We start from the raw sequence: 25222 nt of genomic DNA, 5'->3' as shown, positions 1-25222 counted from the left end.
ATTAAAAACAATATTGTGCATTGGTTTAGAATATATACAGATGTATTTGAAGCATAAAAACATGGATATGAATGATGAATATTAGTTTCAGAGAGAGATTTCCTCTCTCCTTGGGGGATGGGATTGGGTACGTCGGGAGTTTCACTGGTAAACTGCACTATTTCATTTTTTTATGTGGTGGTATACAGGTGAGTGTTTGTCTTTTTCTGGATAAATTTTGTATGTCTGAAATGTTTCATTATAACACTTTTAAAAAGAAAGTGTTCTGTTGATTTAAAAAAGCTTGAAAGCCAATGAGCTGGGAAAGGGGGCGCAAGAATGCTGACACTCAAAGTTACAAAGGCCTCCACGGAAGCCTCTGCAACCTTTCCAGGAGTGACCTTCTAAAGCCCGTCTGCCTTCTGGAGTAGCGGTTCTCAAGCCTCAGCAAGCCTATGGCAAAATGCATATATCACCCCTGCCCCCGTCCTTGATTCTCATTTAGTCGGTCTGAGGTTTTTATTAAGCATACCAGTGATTCTAGTGGGCGTGGTCAGGATACCTTTGAGAAAGATGCTGAAGGTAAGCAAACCAAATCCCAGGAGCCCATGGTCCTTCAAAGTTTTGCCACAGACTCATTGCTAATAATGATCTAGTTAAGCAGGGATTGTGTATAGGATCCAAGCAGCATCGGTACTGTGACATTGCATACTCATTAGGGATTATTCCTGTTCCACGTGCTCGACATCAAGAAAACCCTTTAAACCTGTGCGAGTTTGGGATGGGAGTCGGGGGGCAGGAGAGATGTTAAGACATGGTGGGGAAAGTTAAAAACAAGTCCTGAAATGAAAACATTTTTATTTTTCAAATTAAGGAGGTAGTAAATTTAGATAAATAGACTCATGTTGCTACAGGTTATCAGAGATGGAACTAACAGTGTATGGGGAATTATATAAACAACTCCTTGGCATTAACTGGGGAGAGATGGTTTTATATCCTCTTTTCTTCCATTATTAAGATAATACATGCTTTTAACATGTCAAAAAATATAGAAAAATATGGAGAAGATTATAAAAATCACCATTAATATCACAAATGATATAATAATTGTTTGTTATTTGTGAACTGGTTGATATTGTGTTCACAGTGTGAAATAAGCCAAGGTGGGGGTATTTATACCACCAAAATAGGCAAATGCTGTAAACCAGCTCCCTCACTTCTACCCAAGATTCAGTAGTTAAACTTTGACTAGCAAAGCATTGAGTCCATCTGACATATATATTTTCCCTCCAATTTAGATATTGCTATAATGCAGTTTTGAAATTGCAAGCATATATCTGACCCAGAGATTATCCCAAGTTATCCTGAGAAATTTACAGGAACCCTTTCTCATATCACGTGCAGGGGGAGCAAGGACCTCAAGGTTTTCCAGGGCCAAAGGGCACAACAGGCCGTGGCCTCCCTGGCCAGAAGGTAAGTATTACGGGGCCTTTGAGAAATGCTTAGGTTTAGGATCTCAATAGCTTAACTTGAACTTTGGAGGAGCTCTCATATACTTGTGACTCTTCTCCTTACAGCTCTCAGAGGAAAAAATCTATTTGAAAGTGAATCCTATGCATTTCATTTCCTAACTACAAACATGCTTACTTTATAAAAATTTCGTTTTCTTCATTCTCAAAAGCCAGTTGATGAAGGAATAAATCCTTACAACATACCATGTAAAAGATACCAGATAACTCAGGTATAAAATTATATACTAGCTGAACTTCCTGAAGGCAGTGAACTGATCCAATGGTATTTCAAGGTCATTTCATCTGGAGATCTCTGTTCCATCATGATTAGATTATGACACCCTGTGGGGGGCGGGGGGATGTTAGTAAAATGCCCCCCATTTTTTTTCTGATAGTATATTTGTATCAACAGGAGCCCCAGGTCTTCAAGAGACACTAGTTGCAAATAAATCCAATAATAAAATTTGGCTTTATTATTATTTGGCTTTATTATTCACATTCTCAACTTACCTTTTCACTATATGATAAAGGGAGAGCATGGAGAACGGGGCGATGTGGGAAAGAAAGGCGAGAGAGGGGAAATTGGAGAGCCCGGATCTCCAGGAAAACAGGCAAGAAGTGATTTTTAAAGTCTTACTGTAATTTTATACACTAACTAGTTCCAAATTATATTGACTGTTACTCTTCTTCCACTAAGTAGGGGTTACAAGGACCAAAAGGAGACCTAGGACTTACAGTGAGTATCAATCTTAGGGGGTAATTGAGGGTTGTGCCTGCAAAATTATTACATCCATGTGTTAGCTTTAGAAGTCTGAATTCTTTTGACGCAGAGCTTCAGTTGCTATGTAAATGCTAGCACTGCTCCGAGCCCAGTGTCGACTTAGATGCACGAGGTAATGGAATCTGAATGCGAGGGAGGAATCACACAAGGCAGCCCTTATCCGGCCTTGTGGCAGAGATGGGACTAATCCCCTCTTGTTAGTAGAAAATAAGAGACTGTGTCTCTGGATTCAAGGAGCTCACAGCCCAGTAGAGAAAAAGACAAGCAAATGGTGTTCACCTACAGTTTGATAAATGCTATGACAGAAGTGGATATGTGAGTCCAGAGCAGACACAAATGACGTATGATGATGTTTGGGGGCAAGATAGGCTTTTGTCTCTGGAGCAGAAGGTTTTTACCCAAGAGGCAGAGTACTTAGGAATGAGGATACCATTTTGCTGACATTGGCTTTCTAGATTCTAGGGAAAAGGGACTAGCAGAAAGGGAAGAATGAAAGAAAGGAGAATTTGCATTAAATGAAAATCTAGTATGTGACCCGCAGTGTGATAGGCTCCTTCACATCAGTACCACCCTTGCCTAGTAGTGCAGAGTACCCAGTGTGCTTCAGAAGCACCGCTCTGGACCTCCAGTCCTTCTCCACCTGCACCCCTTCCTCTGGGTGACGAGTCCTTCCGGCCAAGGGGAGTGATGACCCTGAGCACATGTCCTCTCTACACCACACTCTGGATACACAGGATCACAGGATTCCAGAATTGCCTGCCCAAGTGGCCCCAAGTTGGGAGAGCTGACCACACTGGCCTGTATGCATGGGCCCACCCATGAGGTGTCCAAGGGGCAGGTGTTTTCTGGGGATTTGGACAGAGCTTGAAGTGAGGACTGGGTTCACCACATGATGCTGGCAGTGTAGGACTGGTGGGGGTGGAGTGCAATGAGAAGGAGACAGGCTGTAGGTTTCAGCTACCTCTTACCCAAGACCCCATATCAATCCACATGAGAGCTCCATGAGGTACGTAGTATGATCTCCACTTCAGTGAGGACATGCTAATTCAGACACAAAGCTTGAGCACTATGCCTGAAGTCATCTAGCTAGCAAGTAATAGAGCCCTTATAGCCCAGGTTGGCTTGTCTGATGCCAAATCCAGGTACTCCCCCATGAATGCTGTTCTTAGAAGGCCTCTTTCCTCGTCCCACCCCATCTCTCCCTGATCAAATATATTCCTAAATGCTGTCAGTCGCAGATTCATTCCAGACTAACAAACTTCTCTTTGAAGAGGCAAAGAGTTCAATGTTTTAATAATTCACCCTAAATTGCTTCAAAAAGACTGTTTCTCTTCCTGTCCCTTAAATGTTAGCACTTCTCAGTGCCTGCCCTCAATCTTCTCTTTTCTGCCTTCACACTCTCAGGGAGAGACAGCCATTAAAGGCACCGGGGATGTATAGTTTGAAAAGGCTAATTTAATATCACAGAAAAGTTGTATGGACAATAAAAAAATATTGTGTTTATATTATAAATATGGAAAAGGGTATGTGTAACAAATGAGGTAGGGGGGCACACTGGTTGTAAAAAGACTGAGAAGCCTTGCTCCACGCAGCTTATCTGCCATCTCTGTTTCAACAGGCAACTGTATACTGGCATTTCTTAAATCTGCCTCCAGCTTGATCCACTCTCCTGAGCCCCAGACCTTTCAGCCTACTGCCTACGGGACATCTCCAGCTGGATGTCCTGTAGATACATGAAACTAAGCCAGGCGCAAGCTGAACCCAGTCATCTTCATTAGCTCCCAACCTTCCTCCATGCTATTCCACTATATCTCAGAGAGTGCACCATGATCATTTGCCTCCTCCTGGTCCTCCTAGAGACTCCTTCTTTCCCTCATCCTTTCTTACATTACTCACCAACCCTCTTCATCTCCCTCTGAAATGTCCCTCCAGGCCAGTCCTTCCTGTCCATCACTGCTACCACAGCTTTCTGGTGTCATTTTCTTCGCTTGAACTATTTAGGAACCTCAAATCCCCTCATTGGCTGCCATGATCACCTTTCGTAATTAAAGTGTGATCAGATCTTTATCTGCTTAGGGACCATGTGTCTTCCCACCACCCAGAATAAAGTCTACACTTTTCAACATGACACCAAGGCCTTCTAGAGTTCATCTCTCTTCCATATTTCCTCTCATTCTTTCTGCCACATACCGAGTCATAAGTTTACTCAAGGACTGTAATGCAGTGTGCTCTGTGTACTTTGTCCCTGCCTGGAACTCTCCTCCTCCTCCTCTACTCGCCTCACCCCAGTCTGGTCAGAATCTACCTCTCTGCACCACAGCCCCATCCCCACTCTCCCACCCCTGGAATTCCTGACAGACCAACATGGTTCCTTGGCTCCAGTATAACAGCATAACACTTACAAAAGTATTTGTTGATATGTCTATTTCTTGCTAGAATGTGAATCCTTTAAGGGGCATAAATTTGATGCTTTCATCATTGGCACCAAGTAGCCAAAGTAGTCATTCAGCAATTTTAGTGGAAAGGGTGAAACTATTCCAGTCACTTAAAAGAAAAGAATATAAGGAAAAGATTGACATATATGACTACTTAAAGCATTTTAGATTTGGTTATGCCATAAAAACACATTGAAAAGAATTAAAATACAACCTTGATATATAAATTGCCTTTATAAGCCAATAAAAGACAATCATTCTAATAGAAAAAATGGACAAAGGACATAGAAAGACTATGAACAGGAGAACACAACTTGGAAACATGCATATAAAATAAAATTTACCCTTACAAGTAATTGACTAAGTGTAATTTAAAACAATGAGATATTTTATTCTTTCATATGGCAAAGATTATATAATAATAATAACCAGTATTGTGTGTCTAAAATAAAACAGATTTTCTTACATACTCCTGTTAGAGGTGTCAGTTACTGTAGCTTTTCTGATAGTGAGTTTGGCAGTCCACATCAAGAGCCTTAAAATGGCCATGCATTTGATTTCAGTAATTGTTTTTTAGAAGACTTAATAATATGGGAAATTAATTATGATATCACATGAAGTGAAAAACTATAAAACTTGGTGTATAGTATTTTCTCCACTTGTAAAAATATTAAACATAAATATAAGAATACATACATTTCCCCTTTCTAGATACATAATATAAATATATACATTTTCCCTTTCTAGACATATTCTAGTTTCAGATTTAATAAATACATCTCTAAATGTGGAAAAGCATGACAAAACCTGAAAAAAGGATGACTGTTGACTTCTCCATTTTGTATAATTTTATTAATATTGCATTGTGAGTTCTTTTTAAATAGCCACTTGAAATCGTTGGCTTTTACTCAATTTAAAGTAAAAAAAGAAAATTAAATGAAAATTCCCTGAATATTCTTCATAAATGCTTCCATTCAGCCATGTTACCAGCTGACACTTTCACTCCAATTCTGTCGTAGAACTTCCTTTTAAAACCTTACTTTTGCAACTGTTAAATTTTGTCTTCTTAGATGAGATCCACTGCTCCTCCCTGTTGAGATTTTCTGGGCTTCTGTGTCTTTCATCTGTGAAGTTAATCACCTCTGTCAGCTTCCTGTCTTTGGCAAACGTAGAATCCTGCCTTCTCCAGTCTCATCCCAGTCATTTGTGAACATGCTACTCAGGGCAAGGCATTGGCAGATTTTCTTGTACTACCAGCTCCTCTCAGGCCCTTCTGGTGGAGCTGATGAGCAGCAGGACCAGGAAGGAGCGTTCAGGAGCCCCAAGGCATTTCATGGAAGAGTCAAAGTGAGAGTATTAGGAAACTGGGGAAGGTCTTGGAAAATTGGGGAATGGCACTGAAAAAGAGGAGGGAACATAGCAGAGAATGAACTCTCTCTTGGCCTGTGGCCTGTCTTGGTTGCTCAGGACATGTGGGTTAAATGGTGTTAACTGAATACATGCATTACCCACACCACTGTAGGCAGTACTTTGTGGGGCCAGACCCTGTGCTAAGAGCTCTGCATGCGTTACCTTGTTAAACCTGCACCACAACTCTGACACACAGACATTGTTAGGTCACCTAATGCCCAAGGTCACACAGCTGATACATGCCGGAGCTGCAATTTGAACTCCAAATGTCTGAGCTATTACGTTTCACAACTCAAACACATTTCAATTATGATATATTATAGCTAACTTTTAACCTCTGTGCTATGTATTTTATTTTCTTCAGTGGAAGGATTAAATCAAATGGCCAATGTTGATTGTAATAAGACATATCTTTTATGACTATAGGAAAAAATATTATGGTCATACAATTAATACATTTTTTCTTTTTTCCTCCAGAAAGAAGAAATCATCAAACTTATTTTTGAAATATGTGGTAAGATTTAACTATTAAGAAAAAATCATTGCTTTAAAGTCCCAACCCCACTAGGCTCTGTGTTGGTCAAGATAATGCGTTCACCCAGAAGACGTATATTATGGAGCTCATGGGAAAGTTTGAAGTGCGATTGAAAAGTCAATGGGAAACTGAAAGGAAGCAATGAGGGCTGTGGGAATCCTGATTTAAGAAAAGAAAATCATGTTCCCAGGGTGGTTAAAAAGCGTGAAGACACCGGCCTAGAGTCTCTGGGCAGCCAGGCCCTTTGCAAACACAGAGCTCATTTGTATTCAGTGACATTTACCTGAGCTTGGGAAGAAAAAACAACAAAGGAAATAGCACCATAGGGGCCTAAGTGGTATTTGAGTCCAGGCTAGTGGCGCTTAAAATGTCTGTGTTTTTCCTGAAGCAAGAAGACTTTCGAATGGGATTTTGAGCACATTTCTAGAGTGCATTCCATTTCAAAGGCAGGAGGACAGAGTCAGGAGGTCATCTCGCTTCACAACTATGTCTAAATGCTTCTATGGCTAAATACATTAGACTTAAAATAGACTTACCAGAAAGAGGAAGTTGAGAAAGAGATTAGCCAAAAGGCAAGAGATTATTGAAATAATGAAGAGAAGGGAAACTCCTGAGTTTAAAATGGACAGAGGCAGAAATATCATTGCCCTTCTATACACAGAGCCCCAGAACTGGCTTGTCCTCAAGACTTCTAAACTTTAAGAACCAACCTGAAACTCTGTATGGTGACAGGCCAGCTTTGACGTAGCTTTTGAGTTCTAGAAGCCTGGAAAAATGGTACCAATTTTCCTCATGATTTTTTGTGGAACCGTTATTGGGCAACATGATATGAATAACCCAATGGAACCCTGATCATTCTTATTGCCTGGTGACCCCGGCAACCGCTTTGAATGGTAAACCCTAAATAGATGTTGTTTATTGACCAGCATTCTCTGACATCATTATCCTCAAAAGGTTTCATAGTATGGATGGGCCTCCTTGATAAATGGGAGCCACCTTAGTTGTCACTGTAAGTGATTGGAGACATAAACTAGAGTAGCTAGGTGCAGCTATTCTTGTGTACAATTAAAGGCACTAACCTTCCTCACAATTAAGAAATTTCATCCTATTACTTTACCCATTGGCCATGCCAATGAGCAAATATCCATTTTCATATAAGGATATGGTTGAAGACGGAAATATTAGCTTTCGGATTCAGATTAAATACAAATGGTGGAATGACAAATTTAGGATAGTGGTTATCTCTTCAGGAGAGGGTGGTAAATGTAATCAGGAGGGCATACACAGGGGATGCCAACTCTTAAAAATGCGCTCATGTGTCGGTTAATGATGGGGATACATTGTAAAAGATGCATCATTAGGTGATTTCTTTGTTGTGCAAACATCATAGAGTGTACTTACACAAACCTAGATGATATAGCCTACTACATACCTAGGCCATATGGTACTAAATCTTCTGGGACCACCGCCATTAATGTGGTCCATGGTTGGAAGAAATGGTGTAATGCAGCACGTGACTGTAGTTTAGTTTTTAATCTGCGAAATTGGCATATAGGTGCTTATTATTTTGTCATCTACAGTGTTTTGGGGTTTTTTTTGTAAGAAATTATTTTTGAAAAAGAGTCAGGTATAGAAACTAGAATGGAGACAGTTGTCAACTGTGTTCACAGTAACAGAAAAGGAAGGTAAGAATCCAGGTCTTGGGTTCATCCTTGCCTGTCTCTCCCTTCCCTCCACCAATCTGATGTTAATCAGTGATGTTTTGATTTTCATTCCTGCAATGTTTCTATCTCAACATTCATCTTTTAGGTTGTGGGCCCAAATGCAAAGAGACTCCGCTAGAGCTGCTGTTCGTGATTGACAGCTCAGAAAGTGTAGGGCCAGAGAACTTTCAGATCATCAAGAATTTTGTGAAGACCCTGACTGACCAGGTTGCTCTGGACCTTGACACAGCCCGCATAGGCATAATCAACTATAGCCATAAGGTGGAGATGGTGGCTCATTTGACACAGTTCTCCAGCAAGGACGACTTCAAGCTGGCAGTGGACAACATGCAGTATCTCGGGGAAGGTACCTACACAGCCACAGCTCTCCATGCAGCCAACCACATGTTCGAAGCTGCAAGGCCGGGTGTAAAGAAGGTGGCCTTGGTCATCACTGATGGGCAGACAGATACCCGAGATGAAAAGAATCTGACAGAGGTGGTGAAGAACGCCAGTGACGCCAGTGTGGAAATATTTGTGATTGGGGTGGTAAAGAGAAATGACCCCAACTTTGAAATGTTCCACAAAGAAATGAATCTAATTGCTACTGACCCAGATAGTGAGCACGTTTATCAATTTGATGACTTCATTACCCTACAAGGTAAGACTCAGCTCCAGGGGAAAGGAATTTACATTGTCCTTCCAAGTACCACATCACTGGATTATCCTGACCAAAAATGGAAATCAGGAGGCTAATGAGGCTTATGCACACTCTAGAAGGGAAAAACGTCTAGTATCATCCTGATTAGAGAGTACAATCTCGTCTTTATTCATTCATAATAAGTGCTGAGTTGGCCTTGAAATTGTTTAACTGGAGTATCTATAGTTGAAAGACATGAATGGAAAGAAAGAATAGGACTTGGGTGTGTTGCTGAGATTAGCTAATGTTCAGAAAGTTACCTAACTTGAATAAGAGACAAATCTAGCCAACAGCAAGGCAGAAAATAACCGTAGAATCAAAATGAGTTAAGTACATGATGAATGGAAAAAAATTATACTGATCTAAAGAGATGAGAAACACAAGTAGCTGGAATTATTCTGTTGTATTCTCTGTTATACATTCTGTGTTCGTATGAAAATAGATAATGTTTTATTCTCTGTTTTTGTGAAAGATAATGCAAAGTAAACATGTTGATGTCAGGAGTTTATCGTAAAGAACAACATTTTGAGTATTCATCATACAGTCACTGCTAACCTGATGGCCTTCCCTATGCCATTTTACCCTTTCACATGAACTCATATTTCCTAATGAGACATTTTAAGGCCCTGACTCATCTATGATTGAAGTATAGTCAGTATTGCTTTACAATGAAACACGTTCCAATTCTTTGGAAACTGATTAACTTATTCTGGCAGGGCCCACACCCAGCAAGCTTGTGAAATAAGTAAAATTCATGCTTAATATGGTTGCAGGCTTCAGTTTGGCTTCCTCCTTCCTCCTCCACCCATCTGAGAGTGGGGTCTGACGTGGCCTGGCACAGACCTTCCACGTTGCTCCAGGCTTACTCCCGGTACTAGCACAGCTGGCCCTAAGGATACCATACCATTCTCAGAACCTGTCCGTTTTCTATTTCCCCCTTTCTTCAGAACTTTCTAACCTAGGGTCCCATTTCCTTGACACCCTGCTGGGTGACTGGTGGGTTTATCTGATATATTCAATCCCACCGGGCTGTTAATGTGTTAGAATGGCCAGAAGTATTACATATTTCAGAGACGAGTTATATTTTAATAATTGAAGAGCTTTATAATCTTAACCAAAGGAGTTAGTAATTTGTTCCAGCCAGGGAGGAATATATTTTTGGACTGGCTGGTCTTCTGCTAGTCCTAAAACCAGAGATAATTGCCTATTAAACTTATTATGGGGAAACTCGTTCCTTCCACAGCGTAGCTTACAGTTAACTGTCACTTTGGATAACAAACATTTAAGTCATTCTTTTGTCTATTTGGGCCATCATATATTATTCAATTCAATGCAATTATTTTAGATGGCCTCTTACAGATGATGTAAAAATGCCTTAAATCTTAGTTTACCTAGGGGCTGGCCCCGTGGCCGAGTGGTTAAGTTCGCGCTCCGCTGCAGGCGGCCCAGTGTTTCGTCGGTTCGAATCCTGGGCGCGGACATGGCACTGCTCGTCAGACCACGCTGAGGCAGCGTCCCACATGCCACAACTAGAGGAACCCACAACGAAGAATACACAACTATGTACCGGGGGGCTTTGGGGAGAAAAAGGAAAAAATAAAATCTTAAAAAAAAACAAAAACAAAAAACTTCAAAAAAAAAAATAAAATCTTAGTTTACCTAGCAGTTGACTTCAAGTGATGGGAAAGTGTCTGCTTATTTTAAGGGGAGCACAGAAGTTCTCTTTAAACAGGTTTTGAGTAATGTTTCATTGCTCCTACATTCTTCCTTTTCTACTTCTCTTTTAAAAGACACCCTGAAGCAAAAATTGTTTAAAAAAAAATGTGAGGATTTTGATTCTTACCTCATTCAAGTTTTGGGTTCACCACTGCTTCAACCTGGTTTTGGGACGTCAGGGGAAGAACGCAGTGAATCTACTCCGGAGCCTCAGAGTGAAATTTCTGAGTCTGTAAGTAACTGTCTTGCTTAATTTGCAAGCTTAAAGTTGTGTATTCTGTCTGTTTTATGTCGAAGACCACCTTGCCCTGCACTGTCAAGAATCAGCTGAGGTATGTGTATTTTCAGGTCCTCGGCTCTAAATATTAGCACTTTGTCTCCAGATTTCTAGTTCTGAAATAGCTCTGGGGCATGCAAGCATGAATATGAGATTTTAAAATATTGCTATATTTTATAAGCAGTTATTTATTAAATGTTGCAAGTAATATTTTTATATATTACCTCTGCCACCACCAAAGTAATCCTATCCACTAGAACAGAATAGCACTACACTATTTGAATCATGCACTGGCCATGCTTTGTAGATCCTTTCATTCCTTTGAAATGAAGGTCACAGCTCTCCTTCATTTCTTTTTGCATACACTCCCCACTTTGCACCCTCTCAAGTTTCCTCAAAGTGCACACACACTCAGCCTGCTACTCTCCCACACTCCAGGCCACGTTCTTGCTTATTTAACGTCCACCTTCTGTACCCAGAGTGGGGACAGGGAAGGAGACTGTGCGCGCATATGGTACAAGGTGGATGCTTTGCTTCAGAGCGCCCCAATCATATGTGCATGAAAGACTACCTCCTGAATGTATCAAGACAAATGTGACGGTCCTCATAGCAAGCTTCTGGGCACGGACCTCAGCCAATCAGGTCACGAGCAACCATTAAGTTCTTTTAGGTGAAATTTGGATAGTCTCCCACAGTACGGTAAGAGAGTGCTGTAGTCCCCCCCGCCAAGTTACAACTAAGGCAGATCTAGGCTGATCTGTACTACACATATGGATGTTCTCAGCAAGCAGGCACATAGCAGTCGTGCCCCTATTCTGTAAGCTCAATGAAGTCCACGTGCTGTCCTTTTGTGAAGTCTTCACGGGCATGAGAGATTCATTATGAGCAAGTGCAATAATATTTTAGCAGCAAGATTCAGCTAGTTGGACCTAAGTTGGACTAAGGCCCTAAGAAGCCTCCTGATCAGTAGTTAGACACAGGACCATTGAGAAATCAGGCCTAGGATGCCATTCCTAAGGGGACAGACTGTGAGACTCACTAGGTGTTCATGGGCTTCAAAAAAGGGCAGAAAAGTCTCTAATATATTTCTGCTTGATTAAATAGTATTTAATAGTATTTAATCAAGTAATAAACTTAATAAAGTAATAAATTTAATCAAATAATAAATAGTATTTAATCAAATATTTAGTCACTAACTGACTCTGAGATGGGCAATTCCAATTAGGGCAACAGACTGCCCCTGGATTGCAGATTGAAATTAACACACACATTTATACCACGGGATCCATAACAGGGGTCAGCAAACTCTTTCTATAAAGGACCATACAGTAAATATTTTTGGTTTGGCAGGCCATTTGATCTCTGTTCCAATTACTCAACTCTGCCTTTGAAGTGCAAAAGCAGCCGTAGCCAATACTTAAGTGAATGAACATGGCTGTGTTCTGATAAAGCTTGTTTACAAAAACAGATGCAGACTAGGATTTGGCCCACAGGAGTTTGCTAACCCTGGTCTTTACTGGGCATTTTAAAGTACATTACAGATAATAATGTATACAGTTTATGTCCTCTTGAGCATGGAATGCTCCTGGAGCCTTGCCTGCTTGTATAACTTATCACTATTTCCCTCTCCTGGTGAACCCATTTCCCTTTCTAAACACTTCATAAACAAGAGCAAACTCAGGTTTCACCGAGCAAGTGGCACTTAAATTGAGCTCTCCTCATAACCAATGAATTCCAGTAGTATGTATTGGTCATTTACTACTGTGCTAGGTTGTGGCTCTTAAGACACAGTTCCTGCCCGAGAGAAATCCATGGTCTATCAGTGAGATGGATAAGTACAAGAAGTATTAAGAACTTTAGCAAAGCCATGGATGAAGCACAAGAAATGGTGCAATTAATTTCAGGGCAGAGTAATGGAAGGCTTTATAGAAAAGGTGGCATTTTAAGAATAAATATGAGTTTTTCAAGGCAAGAGTAGGGGCAATGATATTTCCAGCAGAGGGAACATATGGGCAAAGGGGGATTCCAAAGTACATGGCATTTCAAGAAATTAGGACAAGTTGTCTAACTGGAGCCTAAGGTGTGTGTGTGGCAGAATGGTGAGAGTTAAAGCTGGACAGATAATTTGAGGACTAAGTATAAATGGCTTTATGTGTCAAGCTCCATACAGGCAGCCACGAGAAAACAGAGGAGTTTTTAAAACAAGGGTCGTATGGTCATATTTGGTTCACAGGGGAAATAACCCTGGTTTCAGTGTGAAAGATAAATAGGAGGGGGAGGAGAGGAGACTGGAGGCTGGGATGCGAGGAGCCATAATCCAGGTAAGAGATAATGAGGCCTTACACTAAGGCAGGGGTGGTCAGAATGAAAGGAGGCATGGATTGGAAAGCCATTTCTGTGGCAGAATGAACAGGATTTAGTGATTTGATGAATTAGAGGTTGGGGGGGGGCGGGGTTTGAGGAGGACAGTTGGATTTCCGGTTTGGAGATGGGGTGAACTGAAACACCATCTACTGAGATGGAGAATACAGGAGGCAGAGCGGGGTATTTTTGGACGAAAATAATGAGCTTAATTTGTACCAGGTAAAGTGGAGGTACCTAAGGGACATCCAAAGCACTTATAACAAAATGAGGAACAGCCAGACCCTATCCTCTGGTGTCATGACCCAAGAAGCTTGATGACCCTGAGAGATAAGTTTTGTTAATGGATTATGAAAGATGAAGCATTCTAGTAGCTGGGGAGGGGAGGCTATAAGAAGAGTACATCCAAAATAGTTTGGATTTATAACACTAAGAGTCACATAGAGGGGAACTGAGCATCAGCTAGGTCTCCATAGGGTGCCTCTAACTGAGATAGTGGGAGCTCGCAATGAACTTGAGCTTCTTGGACAGCCCTTCTTGTCTCTAGACCTTCTCACCGTGGCTCCCTTTGTAGAAGCACCAAGGCAAGATTGAATTTTTAAACAATCAATGTTCCTAACAGATATTTAGTCTGAACAAACATACATGCATTTATATTCACATTTATATCTCTGTCATATGTACATATAATGTATACACACACATAAATACAAAAACATTCTTCTATATCTGTGCATGCACATCTGCCTTTTTCTAAAAGTAAAATTACAGTATCCAAACATCTAAAGCAAAATGAATCTGTCAAAACCTTTCAATTCTCAGGTTGTTGCCAAGCCTTCCCCAGCAATACTGCAAAATGAGTAAGTGATGATGTCAGAAGTGCTGTCTTCCTTTCTGTGTCTCTATTTCCTTTCTCTGTTGGCTCTTCTGTCACTCTTTAAGACACCTAGCTCTTCCTTTCCTTCCTCTTCTTTCAAAATCCATTCTTAGGGAAAAATCTGATATCAGCTATTTACACTTTTATATGAAATCTAAGTCAATGGGTTTCTATCTCCAAGAAGGACTTACATTTAAGTATTTTATCTAATTGTGGAATGAACTTGTACACTAAACTTCTGGGAACAGGTGTGTTGGGAAATGTGGAAAGTAGAAGGATTTCCCATGTTCTACTAAATTCGTAACACTTAGGCAACACCCTGCCCTACTGCTTTTTCAGGCCAGTCTTGGGGAGCTAAACATGTACATCCATTCTACTCTGTCCTTCTGAAATCTCAGGAAAATTTATAGTTTCTCCTGGAATTTATCACATTTTACCTTGTTAATAATTATTTATGCATGGACCTTGACTCTCCTAATGGATTTAAATTCCCTGTGGACATGATCTGTGTCTAATTAATCTTTGTGATCTAAAATTGTGCTTTGTCTTGCACATAGTAGATGCTCAATAAACACTTATTGGCCAAATGAATGCTATACTGACTGTTGGACTAAAAAAGAAATCTGAAGATTTCCTTCAACAAAAACACATCAGTTATACTGTTATAAACAAGATTGTTATAAACAAGTTATACTGTATATGTAAAAAAGCCTTATCCTTTATGGGACTAATAATGTTGGCACTTCATATCTCTGGGTTTGGCCAGTTGGGTTAAGATTTCTGGGATATAAATGGGAGTGGGACAATAGACTCAAGTAAACATGATTTAATCTGACCAACTGGTTATATCCAGTCATGATTCATTCAGCAAATGAGCATATTAATTTCCTGCATGAAGTCACTTCTTGTCATTCTAAATGCGTTAATAAATAAAGTAATGTCAACATGCAGGGTGTTTATTCACTGGAGCTGGTTTCTTGTAATAATATTCTAGATTTTTTTTTCCCCTTGAAAGAGTAGAAAGGAAAGAAGCCCTATCTATTCTTTCCATTAAGCTTCTTTTTTTGTGTTGTGAAAAATTGATCCCTGATTGCAAATAACTTAAACTGGTAGCAGAGATTTCTTCCTCTCTGTAGAAAGGAGGCTGTGGGATTCCTATGCAGAATGATTGCACAGCAACCTAGTGATGGAGGTAGGCATGCTAGTTTAGTTAGAGTCTCATTGGGTTGCTCCTCCACCAGGTGGAGAGGTGGAGGAAAAGGGGGAGCTGTGAGTCTCCTCCCTCCCTGTGAGACCATCTGGATGTGAATGCTAGCCTTAAGTCTAGGATGCAGGCTCCTCATTTCCAAGGAGGAAATGTATATTCCATACTCATGTGAATTACAGAAAACTAGGACAGCGGCCGTCCCACTCTCTCTTTGTCTGCTTTCTTTTTTAGTGAAACCCTATCCCTGGTCCTCATCCCACTTGCCTCATTTCTCCCCTCGCATCATTATCACACCCGCTGCTCAACGATCTACATGTCCATATCACTCTTGCCATCTCTCTCATCTCTTACTCTCCTTTCCTCACAACTTTTACTCATTCTTACTCCATATTAAGATCCTCCTAAAGAAGGCAACTTCTGAAACTGGGGCTCCTCTGGCAATTTTTTCAAGAACTGGAGACCTGGGCAGGTTCTGACTGGATATTGGAGTTGGATGTGTCCCTTCATTCCAAAACCTGACCTCAGCCTCTATCCTCAACTCTGATGGGACACCTCTTAGTTCTCTACCTGTGCTCTGAGGCCCATTCCCTTCCCCCTCTTCTAAGACCAGGACCTTGCTTCACCGTTGTGCCCTTTCCCGCCAGTATTTCTGACTCCTTCCCTATAGTCAGTAAATGGGCTTCAGACTCTTCCACCTAAAAAATACCCCAACCCTCTTTTAGTTCACGTGTCCCTCTTGCTACTATCCTCTTTCTTTTTGTAATAAAATTATTCCATTGGCCAGTCTCTGCTGTCTCTGTCTCTCTCTGTCTCTGTCTTTGTCTCTCTCTCACACACGCACACCCTTGCTCTGCTTCCCTCTCTCTCCCTCTGGCTCCTTCTCTCAACTTCTTCACTTCTCACTCACTTAGGAAAATCTCTGAAGTCAGGCTACTGCCTCCAACACGACACTGAAACTCTGCTGGAAAAGTCGCCAATGACCTCCTAATTGCCAAATGTTACTGTCACATTCTTACTTAATTTCTCTGTTGCATATGACAACATGGCCACTTTTTTCTTTGATTTTGAGAGTCCTCTCTCTTATTCTCCGACCTTCTGAGCATTCTTTCTCAGTAACTTTGGGGGGTTCTCTTTCTCTGTCAACCCCCTAAATATTAAACTCAATTTTTCTGAGATTTGTCCTTAGCCTGCTTCTCTTCTTGTTCCATATTCTGAGTTCTAGAGCCACATTTGCTACCTTCTCTCAAATCTGCCTCTCCAACCCAGACCTTTCTCCTGGGACCCAGAGTCATAGTTTTGGTTGTCTATGTACCTCTTATTCTGGGTGTCCCATGGCAGTCAACATAGAATATGTTCACAGGGCTGCTCCTGCACATTTCCTTCCTAGGTATAGTCTCACCAACCAGTTAGGCACCTGACAAGAAACCTGGGCTAGTCTGTAGCTCTCTCCTTACTTCATCTTCCATACTCACTGGAACTGTCTTTTTTGGTTTATTCTTAACATCCCTCTATCCAAGCCATCAACCTCCTTCCCCTCATCCATACTTCTACTTTTGCAGATCAGGGCCTCATCATTTCTTGTCTATATTAATATATTGTTAAACTCAAAACTCTTGTCCTCTCTTTTCTACATCTTCTCCATTTTATCCATTACCTGTTGATAGTGTCATTTTGTTTATTTTTTACTCTTTAAAAAATAACATCATTGAATTATCTCTCATATGTAATTCCATTTTGGCTGGATTTTTTGAAAAACCTGTCTATAAAACCATGGCATATATTTTAACTTAGTACTAAGCCTCTATGAGAGTAGATTAGGAGAAAAGACATAAATATTTGAGTTCATTTATATTTTCTCCTAATGTCCTATTCAAGTAAAATTTCATAGGTTATTCAGTTGTATTATACTGACTATTAAATGAAGTAGCCTATTCAAAGGCCATAATCAGTGCTTTCAAAAGACACGGGGCTAAGCCTAGTGTTGGTTTACTAGCATCTCCACTGTCAGGAAAATTAAGTTGATTTCCTGAAATCAAATCTAATCATTTTTAAGTGGCCCTGACTAAGCCAAGTATAACTAAGCCGTGGTTATATTGGTCAACTATGATTTATTTGTTTATAAAATAAAATTAATACTCTCTCACTGTGCTGGTCAAAAAAACTCAAATTCTTCTTGACAAAACCCTATGTAACAACTAATTATTAGTATTGTTATGTGAAGTTGCTGTGTAAGTATCATATTTTGCTAATAATATATGTATTACCCTTAAAATATAAGATGCTCCTATCCTATGAAGGAGAAAAAATAATATTGCAAACTGAAGAAATATCCCAGACCTGGAAGTCAGGAAACTTGGCTTATAGTCTCAGTACTGGAGCTAAATACTTTATTTCCTTGGCTTTAAAGTTTATATTTTTCCTATTCTATTATTTTAGAGATTGGGATGCATGTATTTTGCATGTTGTGGTCTTTTTTTTTTAAGGCTTTTAAAATTTATAGTGCCTGTCACAATGAATGACACCATAGAAATGAAATCTGACAGCTGCCTGACGTTGGGTGAATCACCTATTTCTTGAGATCTCCATTTCGTCATTTGTAAAATAAGGGATTATTACCAGAATATTCTTCCTGTTCTAAAAGCATATGATTAGAACAGTCAAAAGGTATACTGGGCAATGGCAGAATGGAAGGCATTATACAAAGAATGAGGGGGTTAAACAGAATGAACTCCTGCAGTCTACCTCAAAACAAAGCTGCAGGTAAACAGGAGGCGCAGCCCAAACTCAAGGTGTTCCTGACATCCTCAGCAACCTTACATGCAAATAAAGAGCATTCAATTTAAGGACTTCAGTGCTGAGAGACCTGGCAAAGAAATGTTATCACCTGGTAAATGTCCATCAAGGTCAAAAGCCTGAGAAGCCAGGCGCCTTGAAGGCACTGGCTGAGGAGCCAACTGTCAGGAGCAGAGTCCCCACAGCCAACTGGGAGATATTTGGATCTGCACCATCGGGAAGAGCTAAGTCTGAACACATGGGCTAATGTAGGTGATCATTAGCATTCATCCAGAGAAGACATGAGCTCAAATTTGAGGAGCTGGTCTGTAGTATGTGCAAGAATCTAGGTAATGAATTATGAGGAATATGTTTGGAAATCAGAAACCAAGCGACCTTTTGCAATCGTGTGGCACCTGGTCAGTAATCCTCCTTTAGCTCGTGCATTTATGTTCCTAGGATGCTGCTCAAAATCTGTCTTCCTCCTCTTAATGATCTGCTCTAAGGCTGAAAGTGAATGACGATAACACATCTGCTTGTCCAGCTGCATGGAGCAGCCCTGCGCTCCAGCTGCCGGCCCCTCATGTGTCCGTAGTCCCTTCTTCTCTGTCTTTCCACAGTGGTGAGCCCCTGCTTAGGCCTGGGACCATTTGTCTCTTCCGAGGCAGCCGGTGTGGCAAGAGTAGAAATGCGCAGAGCTGGTCAGCAGTCTTCTGTTTTCAGGTTTGAGATTTGTAAAAAACCCGAGAATACATGTAACAAACATCTAAGTACCAACCGCCCAGACACAACCAGTGTTTCCATTTGTTCCCTCGCTCTTGCTTCAGATAAAGTTTAATTCCTCGCTTGTTTCCCTCCAGAGTCTCTTTCTCCTCCTTCTCTCTCCAGAAGCCACTACTACCATTAATTTGGTGTATATCCTACCAGTAAAGTTTGGGCTGTGTAAATCCCACTTTTAGAGTTGGAAGGTATGTTAGGGTCTAATCGTTTTTTAAATTTTAAAACGACATTAAAACCTAGAGCAACTGAATAATTAAATCCAAAGTCCATCCTCTCCCTCTCTCTCTCTGCCTTTCTTCTGTTTTGCATATCCTTATCAAGTTCAGCCTAAAGATGAATGTAACAGAAAGCCTCTAACCCATTCTGAATTCATCCAGTGGCCACAATTCTCTGTTCTGTGCTATAAAGATTTTTAAAAAGAAGAAGAGAGGGAAGGAAGGAAACAGAAAAGAAAAGAAAGAGAAAGGAAGAAAAGGAAAAAGAAAAAGAAAAACGTGGTATGATTTAATGTCTCTTATCAAAGAAACAATATTTACACCTGTGAAACAGAAATGATACAAGATAGGGGGCTGGCCCTGTGGCTGAATGGTTAAGTTCACGCGCTCCGCTGCAGGTGGCCCAGTGTTTCCTTGGTTCGAATCCTGGGTGCGAACATGGCACTGCTCATCAAACCACGCTGGGGCAGCGTCCCATATGCCATAATTAGAAGGACCCACAACGAAGAATATACAACTATATACTGGGGGGCTTTGGGGAGAAAAAGGAAAAAAAAAAAAGAAATGATACAAGATAGACTAGGACTAAAGGTTAACTTCTATGTGATCAGGGTCAAGTATAGAAGCATTAGAAGGTACTACGCACCATCTGGAAGGGGAATGTTAGTAGAGATGGGGTTATTGAGGGAGATTTTGCTGATGGGGACCAACTTCTCCTGGGCCCTGGTGGGAGGGATGACTTTGAGAGCCTGAGGCAGAGTGAAGAGGAGGAGGGAACGGAAGACCATCGCAAGACATGCTGGGAGTAGTGAAGGGTGAGGTTATAAATGCAGGGGGGAGACAGATTGTGGCAGGACTCTGTGGATCAGTTGAAGAATTTTGCACCTATCAAACTGGTAATTATCTCTTTTTTCAATCATAATATGTAGTAAGAGGTGATAGTTTAAGAAAAGATACTCTCTGGTGAAAGTCCGAATCATAAAGCTTTTTTGGAGAGGACTTTGTCTCAGAAGCCTGAAACATGTTGTTCTTTGACCCAGAAATCAGTCTTGTGGTTTCTAACAGAAAAACAAAGAGGAAATAAATGAAATGCTCAAAAAAGGCCATTCTAGTTATACATAGATTCCATATTTAAACTGGTGTTATAGAGTCATAGTAAAGTGTATGAAACAACTGTAATATATTAAGTTTTTAAAAAAGAAACATAGAAAACCAGATAGTACATTTTTGTTAAAAAAAATAAGTATATACACATAGAAAAAAGACTGGAAAAAATACACCTGAGTAACAACAGTGGTTATCTTTAGGAAGTAGAATCACTCGTGATTTCTGTTTCTTTCTTGTTGCTTGTCCAGATTTTCTAAATTCTTTTCGACAAACATGTTGGCTTTTGTAATAAAGAAGAAAATTATAAAAATGGCAAACCATAACAATTAGGCATTTGTTTGAATACTAATCTGAAATCTCATGGAACCAAAAGATAAAATTATTCTCATTTATGAAAAAAAATTAATTTCACTTGTTCTGGAACTGAGGTGTAACGCTCCAGCAGTCAAAATTCCCAAATGATGACATGATTGAAAAAGAAAACACACATTCCTAAACTTACAAGAGGTAAAGAATAACTCACGAGGGCTTAAGACTTGAACAAGGCAACGATTTAAAGGCTGAGCTAACGCCTTTAAGAAAACCGTGCTGCCCAGCCTACTTCCTCAAAGGAACATTCTCACCCGACAGGCAGTATTTCTGGAGTGCAGCCTAATGTCCGTTGGCTTTTATGTTTGATAAACTACTCCTCAGTCAAGCTTTTCTTTTAACTTATTTTTTGCTTAAAGTGAAATACGTGCAACCAAAAAAATGACAGTATTTCTTTCCTGAAACAGACATTTCTCAGATTTTGCCACTAGCTTACCAATAATTTTGGGGAAGTTCCTTACTCATTTGGGGCTTTAGATTCTCTCATAGAAAATGAGATACTGAGAAAGTTTTCCTCTAGCCTTAAAATTCTCTACTTCTATGATTATAACAAAGGTTGTGTGCAAAGCATCACATGTACACTCAAGATCATTCTGAAAGAAAGAGGAACCTCAAGTGATCCATGGTTTTATCTCTATTTGTACGAGAAATTGTGTCTTGAGACTACTGAAAAGTCACTAGGGGCCAGCCCCAGTGGCCTAGTGGTTAAGTTTGGTGCATCTGCTTTGGTAGCCTGGGTTCCATTCCCAGTTGTGGACCTACGTCACTCGTCTATCAGTAGCCATGCTGTGATGGTGGCTTACATACAAAATAGAGGACGATAGGCAACATATGTTAGCTCAGGGTGAACCATCCTTAGCAGAAAACAAAGACAAAAACAAATTCACTACTCTGCTTGCATTGACTATCCTTTATATAGGGCTGATGACCAGACTAGTTCAATGGAAATACTTGCTCTAATTTATCTGGTGCTTTAATCACTGCAAAAATAACATATGTGAGTAGTAGTATTGATTAGCCCTTCCCTCCATTGTGTGCCTGTGTGTGTGTGTGTCTGTATGTGTATGAACAGAATCAAAAGCAAAACAGCTTAGATGACAGGGAACAGGTAATGACCGCTGGCTCTGGTCGCAGGATGACAGAAATCTTGAGTGCGAAAGCGTCAAAAAAATGACTTTTACCTAGTTCACAAATTTACCTGTTTAGATAAATAAACAGCAAACAAACAAGAAAAGACAGTATGCAAATGGCTGTACTGGGCCAGGACTAAGATGAATGACTGACTCAACTCCAAGTAGCTGGGATCCAAAAAAAATAGAATTTAATTGGTCCCATAAAAGATTGGCCTAGCTCCTGGCAATCATAGTCAAGAATAACTGACATGATTTTTTTTTAAGCAAAACATTTTTTCTTCCTTGTCTCGTTACATATCATAAATTTAGATGAAACTTGGAAATTTTAGTCCAGAAAACTTGGTCTTGAAATTATGATTCTTTGTTCCTTAGAAAGCAAACTTGTCTCAGAACTTCCTAGAAGCTAAGGATCCTGTAGCATTTGGGACTATACGGAGTCTGGATGACAGGAAGGGCAGGCAAAGGCGTTGTCAGCCGCGATTTGGGTAAACAATCAAATGAGATGAAAAGTGATTGCTTTTATTTTAGCCGTATTATTGTCCTTTGCCACCCCAATTCCCAATCTCAAAATTCCTTGAGTTTGCAGTAGATACTCTGTAATATAGTTAGTTCTGTAGTGTTAGGAAATGGAGAGGAAAAGGCCATGAAAAAAAGAGGTTAAGGAAATTAGAGGTTATTTTCCCTTCTCATACCAGTGAGTAAGGATGAAGATAAATTCCTCCCGACCTCACAGGAATTTCAGGCCCTGCGTGCGGATGTTTCCGGAAGGCGTGACACAAAAGCATCTGTGCCCGGAGCAGTGAAATGTGTGCATGTGTAGACACACTCACCCACATGAAGTGGTGGGAAAATTCACCACTTAGGTATTCTGGGATGCATGACATTTCCTGAACTTTTATTGAAATAATTAATATTGGAGAGTTGGAGAGAAGCAGCAATGCTGAACTTTTCCTTAAATGTTCCCCAAAGCTAACCAGCTTTTTTGATTTCATATCACCATAAACAAAAATGTGAACTTTTTTTGTGTGTAGTTCAGTGTCCCCAGAACCCAGGACAAAGAGAAAGAGCCTCTAGAGCCGACCTGGGCTGACAGCATGGCCCCTACTCCTTCATCTGAAGCTGCTACCACCCAGGGAGCATTGCTCAGCCCCTCTGAGGATGGGGCAGAGGGTCTGGAAACCAGAACTCCAAGTCCCATTTTGATTTTACCGCTGGAAAAGTTAGTATACAAAGGTAAGAGACATCTGCCAATCAGCTGCTGCATCTACAATGTGAGGAAGGCGCAGGAAGGATGGTCTCTAAAATCTCATCCAGAGAGAACATGTTTTGACTGTAAACAGGGAGGACAAAACACACTTTTCACTTTATTATATATAGAATTAGAAAACTGACTGGCTGTGGAAGAAATTTGGTCAATAAAAATTTTAAAGCTCTTATAGTGTTTATTATTATAAATTTGAATGCCATTAGGATTGTGTGCTCCTGTTTGCCATAATCCCTACCACTCCCTATTGTCTTGCATGTGAACTTCACACATATAGACATTTGTGTTTTTAATCCCTAGATTGTAGAATAAGGAGAAAGAAGCTAGAATCTAGATTACAATTCATCAAAATATTTTCTATGGAGTTAATATCTAGAGAAATTTATCACTATATACATAGTTTCTGAAGTACATGTGAAAGAGACAATCTCCTTGCCCAAAAGAAACTTGGATTGGCTTGAAAACAAGTTACACAATTTACATTATTTAGTTATTATTTTTAAGAGTGGAGGTTGTGAAAATCTACAGCTCCTTTCCATTTGGTCTAAGGAGTCTTCATTTAGTTTTAGAAAAGAAATGAATTGAGACATACTTCAAATCTGGGGAAATGATTATGAGAGATGGAGAGGGGGCTGGTTTTGCTATTGAGAAATTAAATATAATATAAATATAACATATATAAAAATACATATAAACGGTCTCAAAGAACACAGGTCTCAGCAAATACATATTTGGTCTTTTTTCTGGCTTCTCTGGCCTGGGAATCACTTCCTCAGGTAGGAGATATGAATCAAGGCACTAACGAGTACTGTGAAATAAAAAGAGATTTAACAATGGCTTTATTGTTGTAGCTCTCTTTGGCTTTTTTTTTTTTTCCAGTGGATGTGTTTCTAAAATTTATTTGTAAACTGACACTAGAAGGGCATGTTTTTATTGTCCTGCAAGAGCTGCTCTTTTTAAAAGAAAATCATGATATAAAGGGGGCCCTTCATTTTACTTTTTTTGTAAGTTAAAGGAATTTTCCTTTTTTACTAGGCACAGTGACATGTGACACAGTGGTGCTTTCTCTAAACAAACTGGAAGGGCATGTGTCCAGAAGGCCCAAATCGTCTTCATTCCAAATATTAATTCAATTTTAAATCAAATCCAAAATGAAGAAGTCCCATCTTTTTCCTATCAACTAATCCCCACAAAAGTATTAACCAATGAAGGCTCTCAGTGTAATGCTTTTAGGGAAATATGCATTTTTAGTGGGGTTTCATGAGGATTAAGAGCTTATGTTTTCAAAGAAGTTAGTATCTAATGGTGGAGTTTCAGGTGGAGGAAATGTTTTGGGAATCAGGGAACTCTTCTCTAACTTTGAACCATAATTTCTTAGTTGGTGTATTAGTGTGCGTGGAAAATAAACTTCATAAAGCTTTTACTTTTCATCTTTCCAGTGAAAGAAAAACCTATAATAACCCACTTTCATTTTCTCACCCTAGATCCTAGATGTTTGGAAGCCCTAAAGCCTGGAAACTGTGGCGAGTATGTGGTTCGATGGTATTATGACAAACAGGTCAACTCTTGTGCCCGCTTTTGGTTCAGTGGCTGTAATGGCTCAGGAAATAGATTCAACAGTGAAAAGGAATGTCAAGAAGTCTGCATCCAAGGATGAGCAAGTAAATCAACCTATAATGAGTCAAATCTACATCTCTATTAACAAGCCTATACAGAACCTCTGTAATTTCAGCATATTCACCCAATACGAATAAAGCACCATATTTGATTGTATACTGAGTATTTACAATTTATAAACATAATCTAATCCTGCAACCCCCCTAGATGTAGGCATTATTAACCATTTTTCAGGTGAAGAAGCTGAGGCTTTGGGAAGTTTAGTCATTTGTCACAGTCACCCAACTCAAAAATGGTGGAGCTGGGGATTTGACTCCAGGTTGTGCAACCTCAATCCACAGGCTCTGTCTACTCCACAACCTGCAGCGGGGTTCTGATTCCTGTTAATTCCTCTGCTGTATATTATTTTGGATTAAATTCCCTCCCTAGCCTACTCCCCCATTCCTCCCTGGCCTGCCTTGTCCTCCCTACCC

The 25222-nt window shown here is 40.1% G+C and overlaps 1 protein-coding gene across 7 annotated transcripts in view; it reads left to right on the top strand.

Annotated features, from left to right (window-relative positions):
* The window catches only part of COL28A1 (collagen type XXVIII alpha 1 chain), a 179014-nt gene extending 154109 nt beyond the window's left edge, over positions 1–24905 (top strand). For all 7 annotated transcript variants that reach the window (XM_070264503.1, XM_014739197.3, XM_070264504.1 and 4 more), the window contains 8 exons: positions 1384–1452; positions 2021–2101; positions 2191–2226; positions 6594–6630; positions 8461–9015; positions 10845–11002; positions 22900–23101; positions 24617–24905. In XM_070264503.1, the coding sequence (XP_070120604.1) occupies positions 1384–1452; positions 2021–2101; positions 2191–2226; positions 6594–6630; positions 8461–9015; positions 10845–11002; positions 22900–23101; positions 24617–24789 (1311 nt within the window). In that variant the 3' untranslated portion in view covers positions 24790–24905. The remainder of the gene's footprint in view (positions 1–1383; positions 1453–2020; positions 2102–2190; positions 2227–6593; positions 6631–8460; positions 9016–10844; positions 11003–22899; positions 23102–24616) is intronic.
* Positions 24906–25222: the final 317 nt, after the last annotated feature.

This window comes from Equus caballus, chromosome 4, assembly GCF_041296265.1.
Source record: "Equus caballus isolate H_3958 breed thoroughbred chromosome 4, TB-T2T, whole genome shotgun sequence".
NCBI classification, from domain to species: Eukaryota; Metazoa; Chordata; class Mammalia; order Perissodactyla; family Equidae; genus Equus; species Equus caballus.
Note: the sequence above shows the minus strand (reverse complement) of the source record. Positions and strands in the feature narration are given on the sequence as shown.